Genomic DNA, 23,370 nt, shown 5'->3' with positions numbered 1-23,370 from the left:
CAACTCAGAGATAACAGGAAGAAGAAAGTGACACTGTTTAAATACCTAATTACAGTCCTTGTATCTTGCTTTATGCACCTGGTGTGACGTTTCGTCTTTTGTTCAAGCATCATATGCTTTTCTTAAAGCTTGCAATGCTGGGCTCCTTTGAAAGGATCAAGTATAAAACATGCAGAGAGGCTCCCATCTCAGAACAAAGCAGGGCTGCAGGCCTGCAGTACATTCATTTTAGATAGAATTAATTTTTTAGCCTAGCAAAAGCTAGCATTTCTCCTGTGAGTACAGCAACAATGAAACTTCTCCTGTGTTTATGAAGTCATTACTAAGTTTAAGTACCTCATAAGCACACTCTTATCTCCTCCTCTACATGGGCTAAGCTCATCTCTTTGGACAAAGCTATCCAAATCCCTACCTCATTACTGAGACCCACTTACGCCTTGTACTGGCAGTAAATAATTCACAGGCAGTGTTCTAGTCTTCAACACAAGTAGGAATTTTGTCCGTAACCATATCACTAACTAAAAGGACTTCTTTATTATTTCTAATAACAGCAGTGCTAAGGAGCACATTTTTTTAATTGATATTAGCAGAAGGAGAAACCCACCAAATCTTACTTTCTTAATTTCAGGTCACTTCTGCATAATTTCGGGTTTTAAGGTTTGTAATTCGCCCGATGTGTAACGGCTCAGTGACAAATTCTAGCTTCCCCTAGGTGTCACTATTTCATGTCCACTTTCATGAAGTCCTGCCTATAACGGCAGCCTAAGGAGGACTTTAATGAAATCTGCTTTATAAACTGCTAGCTGCATTCAATTTAAAAGCAAATATTATATTTGTATGAGTTTAATTTAAAAAACCCTAAGCCCAAAACATAGAAAAAACACAAAACTTTAATAAACCAGGATGATAGACATGATTTTCAATTGCTTGTGTAAAGCACTACTGAAACTAGCTGGGCTCTGCCAGTCTGTGCCAGCCAAGGCTCTGGCTCACCAGCCACAGCACTGGGACCGGTACCAGTGCAGAAGAAATATCACCTCGTGCTTATGGCCTTCCTTCCACTCATCATGTGTACACATCTCCTTCCTGCACTATGATAAATGGCGCAGCAGGCTGCCCTGAACCACAGCTCGAGCATCCTCTTGCTGTGGAGGACACTAGGAGAAATTTTCTGTACATTTGGCCCACTGGCAGGAGCTGAAAGGAAAAAACCACAGCACATATTGGTAGCTGGGAGGGAACACAATGCCTGGTTTCAAAGGCTGGTTCCTGGTGGAAGCTCTTGATCACCAGCTGTGTGTGCTTGTGATGGAGATTGCCTCTATTTGTGGAGGCAAAAAAAAAGAAGTTCAACCCAAATTAAGGGAAACTCACAGCATAGACAATGAACTGGCATTTAACTGCCCTTCTCTTTGCTACCAGGGTAAGAGTAATGCTCACTACAGTGAGCAGCACAGGGCACGGGAGGATCCAAGCCAGCAGCGCCTGCTCAGGCTCCGTGTTGACACCACGACCGATCTGCTGCATATGTGGCTCCCGTGTGAAGTGAGGGAGCAAAGGGCAAATTCTGCTCTGCTACTTTTAAGAGGTGAGGGGAACAGGGGGTGAGGCAGGAGAGGAAAGAGTCAAAAACATTCATCACAGCTATAGTTACGACCCAAAGAGAAACAGTACCTCTGCATTTAAACACAAAATGTGCACATCAAAAAATAAAAATCATACATACCTTTCCCCCCAAACACTCACACCCTTCCCACCTGAAAAGCTACAATGAACAGAAATGGTGTTAAAAAAATCTTTGTTAACAGACACAGTCCCTGAAGTTTTAAGATGTTGGCTTGCTGTAGTCATACCACCTCATCCGACTCCAAACCATGTACTTCATAGAGAGTGTCCAAGATATTTAGCTGCTTTTCCATGGCTGGTAAGTAAATGTTGAGGTCCCTCTGCATTGCTTTGTAAAATGTTTCCTCCTGAGGATCACAGTCCTCTACGGACAGAGCTGCTACAAAGTCTTCGTATGTTGGAGCTGCCCTTAGAGCTAACTGGGAGAGGAAACAAAGATTTTAAACTGAAGGTCTACACGGAGATTAAGACATCTTCAGAGGTGCCTGATTTTTAGGAAGTGTCAGTATATCATATTTTGTACAAATAAAGAGTAAATATTAGAAATTAAATACAAAGCTTGAATAATTGTTAGGGAAGCTCCCAAGCCAGTGTCCCACACTTCTGCACTGCAGTCCCATGTTCAAAATACTCTTCAGAAAACTCTCCCCCTCAACATTCCTGCTTCTCCAAGTCAGTCTCTGTTTAATCAATTGGCTGAGGCTTTCGTTTTTCCTTTTACAGTTTCAATAATAGTTTCCAGTGACAGACACAAGGGGGAGCTGCTAGATTGGACAAGAAATAAACCATCTCCTCTAGCCTGTAAATTCTGCTTCAACTCCCTGACACCATCTGCATCAGCTCTTCTTGAATGCTAACACCCCAGAGAGAGACCAATCCTCAAATTAGCAGACTAAAAATCTCACTTCTTTTAAGAGCCCCTGCAAGACTGCAAAACACATAATGAAAACAACACACATGCAAAAAGTAATCCTTCTGTTTTGGCTCCAGAAAACGAGCTCCGCCCTGAAAGCTCAATCCTAAACATAGTGATAGCTACAATCCTCACCCTGAAGATAAGATCTGACAAAAGGAACCTACTAATTGTAATGCTTCTAATTTTAATAGCATTTGTTAACTAAAACTAACAGAAGATCTCAGTAACAAGACCCCCAGCTCAGAAACTAAGATGAGCACTTACCGCAAAGACCCCACGGACAACCCAACCATGGTGCTGCCGTAATGTCTTCCCATAAGCATTGTCTTAAAGAAAAGGGAAAAAAATAGAAACATGTAAGGAGTTTGCATTTGCATCACCATATTATTACTGTTTGATGCACGTAATTGCCCTTTCTGAGCACCAAAGTTATAAATGAAAGGAAGGAGAAAAGGACTGGCAGATTAGGGGTTTCTGCAGCGGGGTCTCAGCTCTGCTGCCATTCTCCTACACATCATCAATGGCAAGTAAGTATTCTAGTAGACATGAAGGCAGATTTATTTTTTATTTGATTAGCTGTACTTCACAACTAACTTTTCTTCTACTTTCTAGGCTTCAGTTCAGTGCAAGTCTGAAAAAATGTTATAGAGAGTGAAACTATTCTGCTCAGTCTGGATGTCTAGCTCAGACATTGAACAAGAACCTTCAAACCTTCTCTTTACATGTGAGAGTCAACTTCTAACCCCTCAGCACAGAAAGCACAGGGCTTGTATTAAGAAAACAACAACAAACCACCAAACTCCATTCTTCTCTTTTGAGTGCCCAAGTGTAGCCTTTGATGAAGGTCTTTGTTATGTTCCTAGACTTTGTTGTGTTCCTCCACTTTCATACAGAAAGCTTTCTATATAAAAAAACCTAACACCTTTGAGTCTTATTTCCTACAGTCTTAGTACTGTCATTGTTACATATGCCTAGCTTTCAGTTGAATTTTTAAATATCAGATGTTGTATTATAATTACCCTGAGCTGAAGCAAGAAAATCTGTTTTGCTGTGTTTGGATATTTGCTCAGAAATCTGCAGATGGTTATTCTTGAACAGTGCATAAAGTCAATAAAAGCCAGGTACAAGTTTTACTGTAATGTGAAGTACTCCCCCCATCTACCAGTCTAATGACTGAGGAATATGTCTTTTTCTATACATAGAGAACATATGAGAAAGGTATTCACTAATGAAAACAAAGAATTAAGGAAGAAAAAAGGTATTTTGTAGCAAATAGGATTGACAAGTCTATTCTCTGCCTTAATAGACAATATAGGGGACATTAAAACCATCAGAAGTTGCAAAGTTTGGATTACTGTAATGCAAGATTGCATGCACACAGGAAGAGTCTTACTCAGGAAGAACTAAGCCTACGACAGTTTCATATTTTGCACCGTACTTGCTGTGGTCACTAGGTTGACTCAGTAAGTGACAAAAATTGTACACTTGGAAAAATTTATTTTTCTGTTATGATCTTTCTTCTTACTGACACAGGCATACTGACAAGGAGGTGATTTCAAAGAGTGATGGCCAATCTCACAAGGAACTGAAGAAGTAAAACATCAACTGTAAATTTGGGAATGGAATGAGACAAAATACTTTTTTCCCCTAAAGATACGACTGTCTCCCCGATAGAAGTATGACAATTAAGTGAATCTTTATCTGGCATCAAGTCAAGATTGACCAGTTATTTAACCTGCCCAAAGACTACTATTTTCAAAAAAACCCCTACAACTTTCAAAAAAAAAGTTGTGTATTGGAGATTACGTGCATCACTAATCACTGGAGAAAAGGAAACAAAAAGGCAAGTAGACAAGTATGTAAAATCATGTGAAGAATAAAGCAACTAGCACTTACTCAGAGCTGTTTGGATATTCTTTTCTCCATTCTTCACTTCTGTCAAAAACCCTTTCAAGAACTTCAAGCCTCTGTCAGGATGAGCCCACAAAAAAGAGAACCATGTAACAAAGTAAATCCCCACATTTCGCAGTACCATTTTAACTTTAACAACATACAGTCAACCTCATATTTCTGTATCTCAGAGGGATATTCTGGAGCCAACCTAGCTTAATCACAGAATCACAGAATTTCTAGGTTGGAAGAGACCTCAAGGTCATCGAGTCCAACCTCCAACCTAACACTAACAGCCCTCCACTAAACCATATCCCTAAGCTCTACATCTAAACGTCTTTTGAAGACTTCCAGGGATGGTGACTCCACCACTTCCCTGGGCAGCCTGTTCCAATGTCTAACAACCCTTTCAGTGAAGAAATTCTTCCTAACATCTAACCTAAAACTCCCCTGGCTCAACTTAAGCCCATTCCCCCTCGTCCTGTCACCAGGCACGTGGGAGAACAGGCCAACCCCCACCTCGCTACAGCCTCCCTTGAGGTACCTAAAAAGAGCGATAAGGTCACCCCTGAGCCTCCTCTTCTCCAGGCTGAACAAGCCCAGCTCCCTCAGCCGCTCCTCGTAGGACTTGTTCTCCAGGCCCCTCACCAGCTTCGTCGCCCTTCTCTGCACCCGCTCAAGCACCTCGATGTCCTTCTTGTAGCGAGGGGCCCAAAACTGAACACAGTACTCGAGGTGCGGCCTCACCAGAGCTGAGTACAGGGGGACGATCACCTCCCTCGCCCTGCTGGTCACGCTGTTCCTGATACAAGCCAGGATGCCGTTGGCCTTCTTGGCCACCTGAGCACACTGCTGGCTCATATTCAGCTGACTATCCACCATCACTCCCAGGTCCTTCTCTGCCTGGCAGCTCTCCAACCATTCCTCTCCCAGCCTGTAGCTCTGCTTGGGGTTATTGCGCCCCAGGTGCAGGACCCGGCACTTGGCCTTGTTGAACTTCATGCAGTTGACCTCAGCCCATCGGTGCAGCCTATCCAGGTCCTCCTGCAGAGCTTTCCTACCCTCGAGCAGATCGACACACGCACCTAACTTGGTGTCATCTGCGAACTTACTGAGGGTGCACTCGATGCCCTCGTCCAGATCATCAATGAAGATATTAAAGAGGACCAGCCCCAGCACCGAGCCCTGGGGGACGCCACTAGTGACTGGCCTCCAACTGGACTTGGCTCCATTCACCACGACTCTTTGGGCCCGACTATCCAGCCAGTTTCTAACCCAGCGAAGCGTGCGCCAGTCCAAGCCAAGAGCAGCCAGTTTCTTGAGGAGAAACTCCTCTCCACTGCTTATCTCCGCTCAGAATTAAGAAGCCATTTTCCATCTGAACAAAGAAATGCAGCTACATTCTCCAGCCTCTCTGCCAGCCCGAAGAAAAAACACTTTGCTAAAACAATTGTGCTGAAGCCTGAAATTATCTGCCTGATGCACTGGCCCAGCAAGAACGGTCATTCCCTGTAACTTGTTCTTTTCTTTTATGGAAAAAGGGTTGTCTGCAACCACTTTTTTAGGCCTTTTGGTAAAGATGCAGTGGCATCACTACAGACAATACAGTGATCTTGAATCTAGTGAATTTGGGCTGACTGATGGAGCCTGTGAAAGTAACTAGTTTGCTCCTGATAAATAAGCTTATACTGATGAAAGGCCCTTTGCTGCACTTTAATTGTTTATAGTTGAAACTGATAGGAAGCTGTTACCTTTTCAGCCACAGAAGAGCCTCTGTAGCAGAGTTTCTAACTTGTGCTACACCTGCATTGACTTCGTGGAGCACTATCTTCTGCAGGGTATCAAACTCTTCTTTGTTGGTTATAAATTTCTGGTTTATTTTCTGGAGGAAAAAAAACAAGAGAAAAGGTTTTACGATTTTAAGATCAAACAGCATCCCATCCCATACACAGCACCTATTTATCACGATTCTTCCCTTCAAAAACATATTGCAGCTCTCCCCTAATCAGTTCCTCCCTCAGGCTTATTATGTTGAGCAGCTGACAGGCTCACGTCACGCATTCCCCATGGCTGTGCACCGGCAAAGTGTGCACAGTCCCAGACACACCAGGCTAGCCTAGAGGGGGCATGAAGCTCAAGAGAGATCACATTGCTGCTGGATCAACCTCACACCACAGCACTGCCTGGTTCTACCTGCACCAAGACTTAGCTGCTGTGAGCAAGTGGCTTAGTCAAGGATTTTTTTATTTTTTTTTTTACATAGCATTCTTCCCTTGTTCTATTTCCACAGTCCTACTGTGGCCGCTTTCAGCAAGATAAGCCAGTTCCTGAGTGACTTTGCTCCAAACAACCCTGAATGCATACAGTGTTCCTTATCATACACTCAGAAGATGTTCTGCTTTTGTTTTTCACCTTGAAAAAAAAACTATGAATAGTCTTACTACAAATATGTCTTATCTCATAAACGGCACTTCAAACCTTTCCAGACTTGAAGCAAGAAGAACTTTCAGAAGAACCTAATCTACAGGATCTGCTCTGATTTGCAGCTATTGAAAAGCTGGTTCTTAATGAGCTGATTTGCTGCTACTTTGCTGAGGAAAGTTTTTTTTCCTCATTTGTCTTACAGTCTAAAGATAATATTGATACCACCACATCATGACTTACAATCCTTTCAGCTCAAAATTAAAGTCATATTCATTAGGTGTAACAGGCTTTTTACTTGGCAGTCAACCAAGTATTTTCTAAGTTTGGTTGTGCACAACAGTTGGATTTATTAAACACAGCACGTACTGTAAGGACAGAATTAGGGACATTTCAGCATTCTGATCTGACAGCAATATTATCAAATATTAAAAAGCCTTCTAGTATTGACTCCCATGACAAAAATTCTTGAGGCCTGGTAGCAAAGATATGTATTTCATTCAAGAAGTCAGTGTTACCTTGATGTTACCTACAAAATCCATTTTAACAGGAGCAAAGACAGTTGGTCCCAGCTTGTCTAGGAAAAAAAAAAGCCATACTTTAAGATTATGTATTTTTCGTCTAAACAATCCTTCTACCTGGTAGGAAAATACTAGAGGAACGACATAAAGCTAAGAAGAAATAGAAAGAAAAATAAATTAGAAAGAAAAAATAGATGATATAATAATTAAAAAAAAAAAAAGTGACAACAGATAGTATAGCTGATAACGTGCTGTCAGCTGTATTGGATGCATAACGCACTCCATGCAGTTCTGTGGCGGGGAAAAATATTGTTCCAAATATACTCATAGATTACCAGACACATTATACGTGGGTCCCATCTAAATGAGAGCGGATCCTCTACAAAGAAGAAGAATGAGAAACATCTAGTACCATTCATGTCCATTCTGCTAATAGAAATTAATTCTGTCACCTCAGAGAAGTAATGAATTCTCCAAACAAACCACTTTTTTTTTTTTTTTTTTGGTAGCTGGTGTCAGTCAAAAGGACTCTGAGGCACCCCAGCACAAAAATGAGCTGCTTACCCAGAACTGGCACAATTGCATAACATGACTCCAGAAACTCTTCCGTTGGTATGCCTTCTTCCTCCCGAAGTTCAATATCACTGAACCTGGTATCCAGGACAAGCAAGAGAGATTGTAGCTTTAGTAGTGCCTTTTCTGCAACTTCTAAAGACAAAAATTACATTTTATGCCCACTACATTTGAACAGAGATAGAATTTATAGACATTGAACCACCAACATGGCTTTTGTTTCACTCATTTAAAGTAAATGACTGCAGAAAATGCATAACTGCTGGCATGCAAGGCATGTAATTACAAACAAGGAAAAAGCCCTCCCACTCTTCCGTACAACTGATTCTACAAAGAGTATCTTCTTCCATTTCTGTGCTGTCTGAATGCTTGTTAAATAATCTCAAACACAGCTTTGCAGACAGAACAGACTTGAAAACGAGTCAAAGGTTTAATAATTTCATTATTTGTATATTGTGAATCTGCAACATGTACTACCTATTGCTCATGACACTGAAGAAGGTAGGAAAGCCATTTTCATTGTCATCTTCCTCACACAGAGTCAGTCCACTTAAAGAACTTGTTTCTGACTGCAGCAATGTGTGGGCATCAAAGCCTTCTACAGCTTGCAGCTTGTTCTTTCCATCTTCTTTAATGCCTTACATTCATGGGAAGCAGAAGAAAAAAAAAAAAAAAAAAAGATAAAACAGCCACACACCCATATTGTTATTATTGCTCCTCAAGATGTATTCTGCTGAAGGAAGGCATTGGGATATCTGGGTCATACAAAGTTAGTGACACCATACTTCCCCTGTCAACTGCTAAGACAACATCCACATCAGTCCCCTCCCCTCCTTCTAGTCAGTCAGACCAATTGTGTGCAAGCCAGTAGCAGACATCTGTTTGAAGACAAGGGTAGTTCTCACCCAGTTGCAACTGCCCCAGTGCCGAGCAAGTGGCACAGCCCATTCCAGATGCTAAAGAGCTATGTGGACTTGTTTGCTCTTCCTGATAAGGAAGTGCAATGACTGCTCAGATGGGTACTACTATGACACGAAAGGTTGCTGTTTTCCCCAGTTTGTAAGAATCATCTTAAAGTTTGCCAGAAAAAGATCCAGTTTCCTTTCCCCCTCTCTGGTCTATTTTATTTCTGCTTTGAGGTCAAGTGCATCTGTTTCAAACAAACTCAGGACTACAAAAGCACCTCCAAAGGAAGACTTTTATATAAGTCTTATATACCCAAAGAAAGGGCACATCTATGCACGGCAAGACCTTCTGACCTCACAGAGAACTGCAGGTAACAGGTCAAGAAGCAGAAGTGATACATTCAACAGCATCCGCCGTGCACAGGCCATGGATCACAGCAAATCTTCATGTCACACCATCAAACTAACACCCGGAATTTCTCAGGGACCCTGACTCTCCAGGGAATGAATGCTTTCAAAATCCATTGAGCATTTATAGACCTGAAGTGGCATTGAATTGGGCTGAAGAGATCCAGCTGCAACAAAGTCTTTTCCTCTGAGCAAAGCCTGAAAGCAAGCTATTTGTAGAACCACTAAATAAGCCTGGTGCTGGGTGAAAAGAACCATTTACACCTGGTAGGAGGAATGAGACTTTAGCCATGCTCCTCAGGGAAAAAAGGAAAAGTGAAGGAAGTTTTTAGGGAGAAAAGAAACGTCTTCCACACAAAATACTAAGGAAGGCCCCTGCATTTAGGGCTTAAAAAGAGTAGCTGCTTGACTGATGGCATATGGATGTTTCAGAATAATGGTGAGTCAGAGAAAGCTCCTGTTAAAGAACAACACAGTCCATTAAACAGAAGGAGGAGACATAAAATTAAGTCTGTGCAAGAAACTTTTAAAGTTCAGCAGCCTTTAACAATATGGCCACAAAGGACGGAATTTTATATGGAATTGGTTCAACTGTTTTACCAAAGTCACACACAACTCCAACTTTCATACTACTAATGATGTAATGGAAGAAATAAGGTGCTGTCTAATAAACTCTCAGTTGGAAGAGAAAAAAAGGGTTTATTTTCCATACAGATTTGCCAGAACAATTGTTAGCAACTACAAGGTCAACGCCTCTGACAGAGGCGCATAAAGCTTCAATGCATCCTCCTGACAGTGCAGCCCTACATAATAGGGGAGGTGCTGGTTTTCCCAGATGAGGGCCTCTGGGAATGAAATGCTTGTCCACAGACCAAGAGCAGCTGAAGCTCTGCCACAGCATATTGTTCTTCATGTCAATCAACATCAACAGGAGCCTGCACCTGTCCTAAAGAACTTTTAATTTCCTTCCGCATTCAGTTCTAAGTTAGCTGTCAGCAGAGCCAGAAGCTATGCTGAGAAGACTTGACAACAGGCAGATATCAGACTAAACCACACTGACATTCCCTCTCCTGGGAAGCAAAGTATTAGTAGTGCACTCGCAGGCAGCCTAAACCTCCCTCCACTTAAGGAACAGTAATTCTGGATAAAAAGTGGCACATATATTTACCTGCCAGATTCTCTTCTATGTGATCCTCAACAGAAACATCACTGCACTCCTCATTTGTTTCCAGGTTTAAACATGCCAGACTTTTAATAAAGGTTTGTTCTTGCTGGTTAATTTCTGCTTTTACAGAGCCATTTTCACACGGATTCAATTCCATCTGCCTGAAGAAAGCGAAGGAATAATGGTTAGTACAAAACACTGCTTGGTAAGCTTCTTCCTGTGAAGGCACACAAATAACAATACAAGAAAAATAGTTGCCAGAAATTACATGTTGTCACAGGCTTCTCTGAGGAAAAGTGACTTGTCTACAGTAATAAAAGGAATCATTAACATATATCCTACTGTCTGCAGCAAGTAGGATATACATTAATGATTCAACCTCAGCTTACAAAATATATAAAGTACATTTTTAATAAAGATCATTGCCAAGAGATACAATCAAGAAAAGCTTGATTAAGAAAAAAAAAAGGAAATCATGGGCATATATTATAGGTAAAACAACATCCCTTCATTACTGCTTTTAAATAGATAATATACAGTCTTGCCATCTGACCCACAAATAATCTACCCTCTGTCAACGATTTTACAAGCATATGGAGTGGAACTTAAGGTGCAGGGAAGAGCACTGAAGTGGAGAGAAATGTTTGGTGACAGGCCAGGAATTCACTGGGTGGATGGCCAGGGAAGAGAAAAATTTAAAGGAAAGGGCTCAGAAAGAAGAGGCATGAAGTGAGGCAAGCCAGCTCTCTTTTATTACATCTGTTTCCAAGTATGGAGCTCAGAGCAATAGTTCTGCCTGTATCCACCACTGGTAATATCAGAGTAAAAGTATGGAAAGAACACACACTACCCAAAACAGATTAGAAAGATTGATAGTAATTCTTATTATACCTTTCTGTTGAGGTGTGGCTGGGCAAGACTGAGTGTTTTATCTGTAAGACAAGAGGGGGTGAGTGGGTAGAGAGACATCCTTTATAGCAAGAAGACTGTATTGTGTTTCTTGAACTTTTAATAAACCCAAACTGCAGTCAGCAGAAAAACCGAAAAGCATAAACTCACTACTTCTGACCCAAAGGCACTGTACAGAGAAATGTGAAAAGGTGCTACAAAATCATAACATTAATTTATTGAAGAGAAAAAAATGACTTCTTTCAGAAGCTAGTTAGCAAGTGCCAAGTGAGATGCCATACAGCACCTGAACAAAACTAGGGCAAGGTGTTCTTTGCAATGACATTTTCTTTACTTAAAAAAGAAATCTGAAAAACTAGGCTAAATAATGTGAAGCCAGATACCAGGTACAGTGAAGTGAATTCACTTCCCAGAGGCAGTGAAGCATCTACCTTCCCACACACACCTTAATCTGCTGTTTGCCAGGGATGCTCCAATTTTACAGATGTAGCTGTGGGTTCACAATTCAAGAAAATGTCCTTGTCATTGAAAAGATAAGCTCATTAGCCCCTGTTGGCATGTTAACATAGATGTGCTGCTGCAGTAACATAAATGAGTTGTAATTGCTGTGAACTCCCACAATGGACCAGCCTGCCATATAGGCAGGATGTTTTTAAACACCACTGTCTGCAGCTGAATCAGGCCCTCAAAGTCAGCAATTAACAGCTTTCACCTATCATTAAAAGTTAAGGGATTGGCCAGTATTACAAAAACTGCCCTACCTAACTTGCAAGCCACAGGAAATACCACAACAGGTCCAGTGGAGGACTACTAGCTACAGTAGGAGTAAAAATTAATTCCCTGCTTCCACAAACGCTACTTTACAAAATGGTACCTTGCATGCCAAGACTGGTGGAAGAGGGTACTTGTCATTACCTTGTTTGTTCTGAGAACTGCTAAATGCGGGGATCCAGGTGGGGTCTGATGCAGTAACTCAGAAGTAAAGGCAGTATTTGCAATCTGCATACATTCTTCAAGAGTCTTGAGGAAAGTGTCACAGGTTGATTTCAACAAAGCTCCCATATCAATCCCACTCTGCGGGAAGAAACCAATTGGAACAGAGACTCAACACAAAAGATCAAATTGGAGCAGCTAATTTCTACAAAGACCATGACTGCTACTGTCATGATTCTTGTTTCACGTAAATTAAAATGCACAGGGTCAGCTGACAGAACTGGCACCACAAATTACTGGGGCTATGCCCCCTCACAGCATTGCAACTTTTGTAAGCCTCTCTCTACAACAAGCAAAGCAGACTTGGGTTTTAACAGCTGCATCTTAATATATTTAACACCAGAGATGAGTAATTAAGTACAATCTTTGATGTATTCAATAGTTGTATTCCAGTAGACAACACCGACAAGGGAAATGAAAGCAAACAAATGAAATAGATACAGATTAATCTGAAGGTAACAGTAACTTCAAAAATCCCAGGAACAACAAAAAAAGATTACTTCAACTGAAAAACATGCAGAATGAAGTATCCCATTACCAACAACAATACAGTATTACTTCATTTAAACAAGAACTATTGTGGGGATATGCTATTTCCCACAGGTCCTCAGCAGAAAGAGGGTGAGTAACACAGACAGTAAGTAACTATGAATGAATACCGCACTGAATAACCAGAAGGGTTCAGAACACTCAAGACTTGGTCTACACTGAAAAAATAATCATACCTCGGGTTCTGATACACCAGAAATGCTGGCTTCTTTTGTTTTATGCACTTGCTGAACAAGGAGGTTACAGTACAGTCTAAGTTCAGACATTTTAGTCTTCAAGGCTTCTGTGTTTTCAGTGAACTCTAAAAATGAAACAAAAGAGAAGTTAAATTTGTTGTATCCATCTGGGTGTATGTGATTTTAGAAAGCTGCTGCAACAATACTATACAATCTAATTCAATCAATACTTCTTTATTTCAAAACATTTTACAATCAACCCCAGAAAAATGAGCTAGATTGTCATAAGCTATGCTCATGACAGGTAAAAATGTTTCACTATTTGCTGTGATAGGCAGGAACAGTGTGTTGCTATGCTTAGAACCCAGAGGAAAAAGCAAGTGCATCACATATGACCTCAATGGGCTTTTTAAATAGAATAAAAGCCCTTCGTATCTTTTTGTTTTCATTAAGTAGTTTAAGGGGCAAACAATTACACTGTGAGTTAAAGGATCAGGGTTCTGAGTAGAAAAATACTGGAGGGAAAAGACATGTATTTTTAAACACAAATGGATTAACTTAATATATATCCTTGAATCACAGAGTGGTTGAGGCAGGAAGGGTCCACTGGAGACCAGCTAGTCTGACTCCCCTTATTAAAGCAGGGTCATCTAGAGCAGCTTGCTCAGGGCCAAATCCAGTGAAGTCTGGAATACTGCCAAGGATGGACTCAGCTTCTTTGTGCAACCTGTTCAGTGCTCTATCATCCTTACAGTAAAAATATTTTTTCTTCGTGTCCCAATGAAGCTTTTTGTATTTAAATTTGTGCCCATTTCCTCTTGTCAATTCACCGAGAAGTCTGGCTCTATCTTGTTTATGCTCTCCCATCAGTTATTTCCTTAAAATATCTCAGTGGCTCTTTGCTGGACCAGTATGTCCACGCATTTCTTGTACTGGTGAACCTAGATCTTGACAGAGGACTTCAGCTACTTTATGACTAATAGTCAATGTGAGATTTTTCAGAAATAATTTTTTCTTATGAGTCCTGGAATTATGAAAGAAATTAATTTGTCTGTGATTAGTGAGAGTTTTGCCTTCATACACAGCCAAACAGTAACAGTCTGCATCCCAGTGACCCAGAGCCAGGAGCTAGTCATTCTTTGTACTCATAGAAGCCATCAACAGACAGTTTTCAGATGATTAATACATAGTGTATCCTAAGGAAAAGCCAAAGTTTTCAGATTCCTGGACTAATGCCAGAGCTAATGCCTGAGATTTCCAGCTAGGGTTCCCATATGCCTTGTTGTTTAGTAGCTCCAAAGACCAGAAGCACAGGTTGGACACAGAGTTCCAGTACTGATTTTCTCATTTTTGTGTGTACATCTACTAAGGTAAGGATAGGGAAATAAAAAGTAAAAAGTATGTGCCAGAAAAGGAAGTTCTTGCCTTTTTCCTTTTGTGTCCTGCTGTCTGTCAGACAGGCTTTGGCAGTTCCTAGCGCAACCAGCCACTTTTGCCTCTCAACTGCATTTCTCGCCTTCAGATAGAAGTATTGCTCCCCGGGGATGATCAGGTCCATTCGTGTGTTATCTGCAGGATGAACTGGAAGCAACACAGGTTTCAGGACAGTTCTTCAGCCGTTCCCAGCCCAACTAAATATCCCAACAGATATTAGGTGGCAGGTCAAACAGTAATGGGAGAGTATGAATCTATAGCCCCAAACCTCCCCCACTGCCATTTTGTTACTTCTCTTCTAAGTAAGGGCATAGACAGGACACGTGTGTACAGCTGTGGGACAAAAGGCTATGAAAGACAGCTTTGTGATCATTATCATCCAGGAGTCACACCTCAAAGGTATGGCAAGAAACCCAATGCAGGTGAGCAGACCTAGTACTGAAGTCACTCATATTTCTAGTATTAGCCTTGTGCCTAGGAAGAATTGTTTAAAGACGTGCTCTCCCACCACAGCTCACATGAAACAGTGACATACCTCCGTGCAGAATATTCATTATTGTAGAGCTTTGCAGCTCTTGTAACATTTTCAAAATACCATAGAATACAAACATGCATATAAATCAAGTAACTGATTTACTACAAAAGGGTAACATCAAAATAAAAACAAATAGCTCTTGTGTCCTGAAATCTCATCCCAGTGCTGCCTGTGCTTATCGGACAAACTTTGTACAGTTGTGTCACTGTATCGTACTTACCTTGAATTTCACACACAGCCATCTGGATGCTTCCCTTACAACCCTTCCAGGCATCTTCCTGAGAGTCATAGTAGGACAAGATGCCGCCACAGAGAAGAAACCACCGAGGCTGCCAGCCTGAAAAACAAAACTAAATCTCTCAGTTACTTCACTCCTTGCGGTTCCACCACCTCTAACTCAAGACTTGCTGCAAATAAAGCCCCAAAGATTCTTGGTTCCCCCAGGAAAAATAAACCATTTGAATAGGTAAGATTTACAACAGGCCTGGATGTTGCACAGTGCAACCACTGCTTGCTAACAATCACATCCTGCAGGCAGCCCTGCCAGCAGACAGCTGAGCTCGAAAGCTTTCAGCTACACCTCAGCGATATGTTCCTGAGATGCCATATGTCATTTCCAGTACTTTTGCTAACACAGCATTACTTAACGTTTCTCTCCCCAAACACCTTTTCAGACCACCATCCCTCAAGTTCTTCACTTCTCAGTTCTCCCCTTTGCTCTTTCCAAACGCCACCACAGCAGTCTTGCCTTACATATGTAACCTTGCAATCATTACGGTTGGTAAAGCCCTCCAAAATCATCTGGTCCAACCATCCCCTACCACCACTGTCACCCACTGACCCATGTCCCCAAGCACCACGTCCAACCTCTCCTTGAACACCCCCAGGGACGGTGACTCCACCACCTCCCTGGGCCTGACTGCTTTTTCTGAGCAGAAATGTCTCCTCATTTCCAGCCTGAACCTCCCCTGGCACAACTTGAGGCCACTCCCTCTAGTCCTGTCACTGGGTACCTGTGAGAAGAGGCCAACCCCCAGCTCCCCACACCTTCCTTTCAGGCAGTTGTAGAGAGCAATGAGGTCTCCCCTGAGCCTCCTCTTCTCCAGACCAAACACCCCCAGCTCCCTCAGCCGCTCCTCACAGGCCTCGTGCTCCAGGCCCTGCACCAGCTTCGTAGCCCTGCTCTGGACACGCTCCAGGGCCTCGATGTCCTTCTTGTAGTGAGAGGCACAAAGCTATTTTCTTCCCTTACAGAAAAGCCTAGTCAAACTAGCTTCAGAAACAAGAGCAAGAAAATCCTAAATCAAGGTAGAGAGGAGACAGAGGAGGAAACAGTTTCTGAAAGCCATCTTTAACAACAGCTCTTGGATCTCCCGTGCTGCCCATATAGAAAGCAGTCTCAATCCAATAACTTGTGCTTCTGGATCCATTCCAAGAGGGTGATGAAAACATCAGCCTAGACCAAAACCAATAGCTCCGGCTACCACTTTTGCCTGCCCTGCTGCCCACCCTCAGAACTAGATTACCCCTTTTGGAAGTACTACTTCGGTGCAAAAAGATATGAACAAACACGACACCAGCCATCATTTTACTTCTAATTAAAAGCTGAAGCTCATTAACATAAGAAGCAAGAGCACAGCGTTGTCACTGGAGGAAATCAGCTTTCATTCCTGAGCAGCACCAAGCAGCTCCCCGGGCCAGGGCCAGGGCTGGGACACCCGGGCTCCCATGCTGTGTCAGCAAACTGCCTCCGGGTTTATAACCCATAGATTACTGATCCTTCGGGACTGTGGGAAAACAAATTAACCTATATCCTCCTTCACACTCTTCTAGAGTTCCCCCACTGTTTTCTAGAAGAACACAAAAGCATTCTAAATGCCAAAGCATTCTCCAAACTTCTTTGCTTTGTTTGAAAGGAAAAAAAATCACAAGAATGAAAATTCAAAAAGTGACGAAAGAAAACAACAAGACTGGGTTTTATTTGCCTTGCCACCAAACTAAAGAAACTGTCCTAAAAGTCACTATTGATACAGGGGAACTCGCAAAAAAAAAAAAAAAAAAAAAAAAGGAGGCGATTGTTGAGCAGAGACAAGCAGTTAATTGCCTCAGACACCCGGTGGCACAGATCCAACCCTTTAAATAACACACAGTGCCACAGTCGATACAAGCCTCTAATTCAGCATGGGGACCCTGCTGGTGCACACCAACAGTTTCAGCCACGGTCCTGACATCAATCAAGGGCCATGCAATCAATTAGCCAACACACACAGTGCTCTGCCTCCGTCCCCTTTGGATGCTGGTTAAAAATGTTAGGAGTCAATATATTGGGAGGGTTTTGTTTGGTTGGGTTTCATCTGCAACATCAGCGGTTATTTGCCTTGCTCTGCAGAACCTAACTTCTTTATTAGATGGGTATTAAAAGTGCAATGATATCCTGTTCAACACAGACATGTATATATACAGCAATTGCCTGTATTTTCTGCACACAATTGTTATCCTAATAAAGCCATTTTTATAAAAGGAAACCAAAAATAATAAGAAATCACAGCAGGATTGTGTGGGAAGATGCACTAACCACCTGGTACTCAATGACACTGAGTCAGCAGCCACGGGAAGGTTATCCTAAACAACCAGCTAAAAATAACGCGTGGCTGACAAATCCTGGACAGTACAACAGGGATACAACCTTCAATTTGAGTAGCTTCACATTCACAGTCAGATGTGAAGATCAGAACAGATTAAAAAACAAAATACAAAAAATGAAGCAGCAAAAAGACATTTCCAGGAGCACAAATCCTGGTTTTATTCAGTTTTATTTCTTCCCCATAAGCTCTAGGAAGAATATTGCAGTTTCTGGAACTACACATTCAGACTTTACCCGAGATTGAAAGTTAAGGATGAACCTCTCCAGGTCTTACTGGCAATAGCACTAACACAACTCTGCAGAATTTACTAAGCCCATTCATACCGCTGGCGTATGGGCAGGACAAAACATAGCTCAGACTTCCACAGCTTGTCTTAGAGACACAGAACCATTAACAATAAAAGCTGACCTTGCTGGAGGGAAAAAGGAAAAACAAAAAAACCCAGACAGACGATAAAATTCAAGGCACACGAAAAGGAAGCAATACCTTGAGGGCTCAGTCACAGAAGCCAGCAAAGAGATTTCAGACACCTCAGCAGCCACTGGTTCAGGTCCTAATACACGTTGCACTCCTTTGTGAAACTTAAAGTTAGCACCTGCAGCACCCGCAAGACCTAACATTGTCCACAAGAGATATTTAAGCAGCCTGTGCCTGCTGAGGATTCCTTGTTTCTCCAGAAGCTCCCCCAGTCTGAAAGATCTGCCTACTTCCATCATTACACTTCAGGAAATCTGGATGCAGCTATCACTGAGCAAACTTGACATTTCTTGATAAAGCTGAAATTTGGACTTAATTCAAACTTTAGTGCTACACAACGCAGGCTCCAGAAAGCACCGGTTCCCAAGTGCCAAGCCTGAAGAAAAAAACCATCTGAATACACATGGATCACGTCAGACATCCACAAAGCCAAACCATCTGGGAGAATTACATACTCAGGAAGTCAAACTGATGACCTGGAAAACAAGCTGCAATTAAGAGATGCCAGTTTCAGTTGCATTTCTAAAAGGCACAAAGGCAAAACACTCAGGCTTTTTTATTACTGCTTGCTTCCTACTAGAATTTTGCAATAATTTATGCTTAATAATTTCTTGGGCTTCAACGTTAAGTCTTTAGAAAAGCTTCTGCAGTAATAGTCCTTGGATTTCTTTGACCTTAATTCATATTTTTAGTGTGGGTAGGAGATAACTGTGTACTTCCACTTTACAGCAGCATCCACCTAAGAGCAGGAATTAAAGCCTTCATCACATCCCCCCACTGCTCACATCCCAGGCTGGTAGTAAGACTGTGGCAGCCCCCAGCACAGCTGCAGAGCAGGGGGCAGCTCCCTGCTTTTCTTTGTCAAGTCACAAGAGAATCCAGATAGTCAGAGACATCTCACGGCAAGTGCAAGCACCATCCATATCTCCACCCCGCCCTGGGCAAAGCAAGGAACTTTTATCTCCCACCACCCAGGGACAGACAAACTGCAGCCTCACAGACAGACAGACAGATAAGAGCAGCTGAAAAAGCTCAAACAAGCCTAAAGCAGTGCTGCTGGCTTGCAAAAACCAAGTGAAAAGCCACAATAGAGGTCCTTCCCCAGCTGCTAGTACTGGCAGAAGTCTACAAACATCACAAATTTTGGCCCTTTGCTAAAGCCCAGCCTGCTCCAGGTAGCGGCTGCTGCCCAGGACATGCCATCGTCCCAAGACGTAACTGCTAAAATATCTGCCTCCCAGTCATGAAGGAAGTCAAATTTTCCAGCCAGAGGACGTCCCTCCACCAGCGAAAACACAGGACTGAGTCAAGAGCTCTTATTTCCAGCCTCCCGTTACCTTGCTGAGCTGTCACAGGCAGTGCTGAAAACCTTCTGCACTTCCTCATCTGCACAACCCAAAGATTTCGTACCAGCCCAAAAGCTACGCTCGTAATGCACTGACATCTGATGGACAAGGATATCCCTGGGGAACAAAAGCAATAAAAATCCTCACATTGCAAACGTACAGAAGTTTTCAAAATCCCACCTTTGTGAAGGTACAATCTGAGGCACTGCAATGCATTTTGCAGCCTTAACTCCACGGTGAAATGATTTGGCAGCGTAAAAACCCCACCGGTGAGGGCAGCAGAGGTGCATACAGATGTGGCACAACTCGCGTGCCCCCTCAGAGCTGTTGCTAGCAGCGCTGGCAGAGCAGCCTGCCTTCACAAGGCAACCTACGGCATGTTTGCAAATGGGTTTTATGCCCACGGCCAGCTCTCCGTGCTTGTGAGGAACGGAGGACACCGTGCCAGTAACGAGGCGTTACTAATAGGGGCAGTGGAAGGACGAAGGGCAGAGCAGCGACTGCTGAGAGCGACGGAGGCAAAAGTGCAGTAAACCAGGTCACTGCTCAGACACGCTAATTCGAGTTATTATCTGCAACAAAACGTTCACCTACTGAAAGCTCCTGGGCATTTCCCTCCTCTGGTCACACTTCCTCAGCTCCTGCCTGACCCGGGGGCACCCACGACCTGCTCACCTGAGCCAACACGACCGATTTACCAAAACACACAAGATATTTTTTTATTTTTTTATCCTCATTCTGCCACACCTTTTGATTCTGTCTGACCCAGCTTCTCCGGTGCAGAAGGGCAGCACGCAGAGGCACCAGTACTGCAGCATATCTGGTGGGGAATGCAGCGCTGCCGGGCAGGCTCTGCAGCACGACTCCTGTCCCCTACAGAGGACAGAGGGGACACGGCTCTGTTCCTGCAGCCTCAAACTTCTCTGCTGCGAGGCACGTTACTTAGCTCCAAAAAGGTGTGACAAAAGCAGGAAGAAAAGGAAGAAAAAGGAGACGTGCTCATAGGGAATTGATAAGAAAGGTCAAGCCACACAAACAGTTATGCAGAATCCTAACAAATGACCTAAGCAGTCCCTGAAGCATCCCGGGGGAGGCTCTGTCACCCATCTAAACCAACAGCTGGTCTCTGGCAGCAGCCGTGGTCAGTAATGCTGGTCACACCACCTCCCTTCAGACAGCAGGCACCTCTGCTGCTCAGTTCCACCTCCACAACAGCCAGACTTCTTGTTTTATGCAATCAGAAACTGGACTATACCCAGAGAGCTAAAACAAGGAAAAAAAGAATTATAAACAAAAGCGTTTTTGGACCCAAATGTTAATCTAAGTGTGAAGTTTTCAATTACTTCCTCCATCTCTACAAACAGAGGACCTTATTTTCAGAGCTTGGTAGCAAATAGATGTGACGTGGCTCCCATCCTAAAAGATCAGATTTCTTAAACTCCCAAAACAAAGACTCACTCTAAGCAGAATCATACAGATATCCATGGATCCATGCATCCAGAACCAAGCTATAAAAACTAACGCTCTTCCACATTTTCTTTAGTGTTCCCCTCAAGTTTAGGAAGTCTGAAACATCCGAGACAAGAGTAACTTCAAACTTTACACAAAGCCCGAAAACTACTGCTTGGTGTTGGTGTCTTGGAAATAAACAGCAAAGAAATCAGAGCACAACCAAAAAACGATGGTGCACGATCCACAAAGGTGGATGGGAGGAGCCAGCCGTGGTATGTGGCGCGATGCAGCGTCACTTGGGATGGCATGAGGGTGAGCGTGCCTCGGGGTAGACGAGTGAGTTAGTCAGCACAATTAAGAAAGGGAATATTTAAATACAGGAAAAGGTGAGCTTTCTGAAGAAAGCGATCAAAGCCACCTGCCTGAGCGTATGAAGAACACCAGGCGACTCAGTGGAGGCCGTCAGCAGTTTTCTTTCTAATGACTAGGCTGCCTTTGATCCACAAGCCAACAGCTGGTACACACCATCCCCTCCAGAGTCAGCCTCCATCCTTCCTGCGGCCAATTATCCCAGGTAAAGCGTCCCAGGTAAATGCTGAAGATCCAAACTTAACTGAACTTCAGTAGAAAAATCAGCTGAAAGTGCCAAGCTGTTACACAATTGAAAGAAGGAATTCCTTAAACCTACTGTCTCCCCATGGGTAAATAATAATTCGCTCATTCTGTAAGCCTGGGGATAAATAAACATCTCAAAGGCAGCCTGCAACACCTGCACGTACAAATCACAACACGAGCAGAGGATCAATGCCAGGGAAAAACTGATCTCCAAGCAGAAATCAAGCACCACTAACTCGGTTTATCCTAATCTACATAGAGCAAACAAGCCCATTTTTACAAGCGGAGATAACTTGTTTGAGCAGTAAGGCGAGCTGACCTGCCTTTCAGTTGTTGGCAGGCAAACCCTGCCTGCTTCCAATTCCAACTTTTGCCCACGGAAAGCCCAGCGCGTTTCCTACTTGTGACAGGTTCTCGCTGTCGGGAGCCGGGCAGGCTGTGACACAGATCTCGCTCCCTGCCCAAGGGCTGTGGGGAAACACCTCGGTGGGGACTTCACCTCTCCCGGTGGTGCTGACAGAAGGCGCCATACAACCAAAATTTCCAGAAAAGCCCCAATTACTGACCGACTCCATCAGCTCCTCTCCCCCTGCAATGAGAGCCAGCAGCTCTCCTGTTTTATAGGGTTGAGCTTGTTCTTTCGGTGGATGTCTTATCTGCTCTCCGACGGTGGCAAACAGAGGCGTGTTCCTTATAACTAGGAGGAAAGGGCACGGGATGACTGCTGCCTGCATTTACACAGGTTTTCCCGGCTCCCAACCCCTTGTTACCACCTCGACGACCAACACCACACTCCGGCAGCGTACTTTGTTTTTTGTTGTTGTTTTTTTTTTTTTTTTCTTTCTTTCTGCTTTATGACAAATTTATGACCTAATGCCTTGGGGGCAGGAAGTCTTCGTGGTACGATGCCAGAAGCCAGCAGATGCGGGCACAGCCAGCTGGCAGCACAGCTCTCAAACCCGGTAACAGCCGGGATCCTGACAACCCAGGAGAAGACACCGGGCGACCCTACCCCTAAAGGCACGGGGCAACCCCAACCTTTTACACACCAGGGCGGACTTTCAGCAGCGAGATAAGGGAGATGCCTCCACCCTCCATCGCAGATCTGTGGAGAACAAAAGCCCAGCCCGTGCCCGCTGAGGCGCCCCCAGCACTCCCCCCACTAACCGAGGCGGAGGAGCGCCATTAACCCCATTATTAACCCCATTATTAACCCCATTATTAACCCCATTAACCCCACTAACCTCCCCCCCCAGCCATTTAAGCGCCCCCAGCGCCCCGCTGAGGGTCCCCCCCGCTCCCCCCGGCTCTCCCCGAGCCCCCCAGCCCGCTCCCGGCCCCGCCGGGGGCTCACCGCTCAGGTAGTTGGTCCACTTGTACAGCACCCCCTCCATGGCGGCCGCCCCCCCGCCCACCCCGCCCCCGCCGGGGCTCAGCGCCATAGCGCGGCGCCGCCCGCCCGCCCGCCCTGCGCGGCCCCCACGCTCCTAGCGCAGCGAGCGGCTCGAACAGCGGGCCCGCAGCGCTACGCTAGCGTAAGCGGGTCTAGGAATCGCGAGCTGGACGCCAAAGGGAGGGGGGAGGGAGGGGAGCGCGGAACGCCCGGGGCAGGGGGCCGGCCGCAGCCAATAGGAACGCGCCCCCCGTGGTGCGCGGGCGCTTCCTGGAGAGCGGAGGCCCCGCTGAACGGTCAGCGTCGCCGCCCTCCGATTGGACAAACCGCGCGACGGACGGGGAGCTCCCCCAATGGGCGGCTACGCTTGCTTGCCCTCACCAATCAGAAGGCGAGCCCCGCCCACCCCGGCACAGCGCGA

General features: G+C 44.1%; 1 protein-coding gene across 1 annotated transcript; it reads right to left on the bottom strand.

The window, feature by feature from the left end:
• Positions 1–1,721: 1,721 nt before the first annotated feature.
• On the bottom strand, positions 1,722–22,961 carry PLEKHA8 (pleckstrin homology domain containing A8). Its single transcript, XM_084281342.1, has 14 exons — positions 22,911–22,961; positions 15,242–15,358; positions 14,478–14,633; positions 13,053–13,177; positions 12,250–12,408; positions 11,317–11,357; positions 10,429–10,586; positions 8,425–8,584; positions 7,939–8,024; positions 7,372–7,430; positions 6,184–6,314; positions 4,439–4,509; positions 2,807–2,868; positions 1,722–2,045 (listed from the first exon to the last, which is right to left on the bottom strand). The coding sequence occupies exons 1-14, from the start codon at positions 22,948–22,950 to the stop codon at positions 1,848–1,850; spliced, it is 1,563 nt and encodes a 520-aa protein (XP_084137468.1). The 5' UTR covers positions 22,951–22,961; the 3' UTR covers positions 1,722–1,847.
• Between the last annotated feature and the right edge of the window lie 409 nt (positions 22,962–23,370).

This window comes from Netta rufina, assembly GCF_964035555.1.
Source record: "Netta rufina genome assembly, chromosome: 2".
Taxonomy (NCBI): domain Eukaryota; kingdom Metazoa; phylum Chordata; class Aves; order Anseriformes; family Anatidae; genus Netta; species Netta rufina.
This window is presented reverse-complemented; position numbering and strand designations above follow the sequence as displayed.

What these genes read in the sequence shown, in the direction of transcription:
- PLEKHA8 (XM_084281342.1), bottom strand. Translation starts at nt 22,950, where the DNA reads ATGGAGGGGGTGCTGTACAAGTGGACCAACTACCTGAGCG. An exon ending in CAGGACACAAAAGGAAAAAG is followed by an intron (nt 13,178 to 14,477) that starts GCAAGAACTTCC and finishes TTTCATTTTTAG; the next exon opens with AGTTCACTGAAAACACAGAA. An exon ending in AGCCACACCTCAACAGAAAG is followed by an intron (nt 10,587 to 11,316) that starts GTATAATAAGAA and finishes CGCTTTCTTCAG; the next exon opens with GCAGATGGAATTGAATCCGT.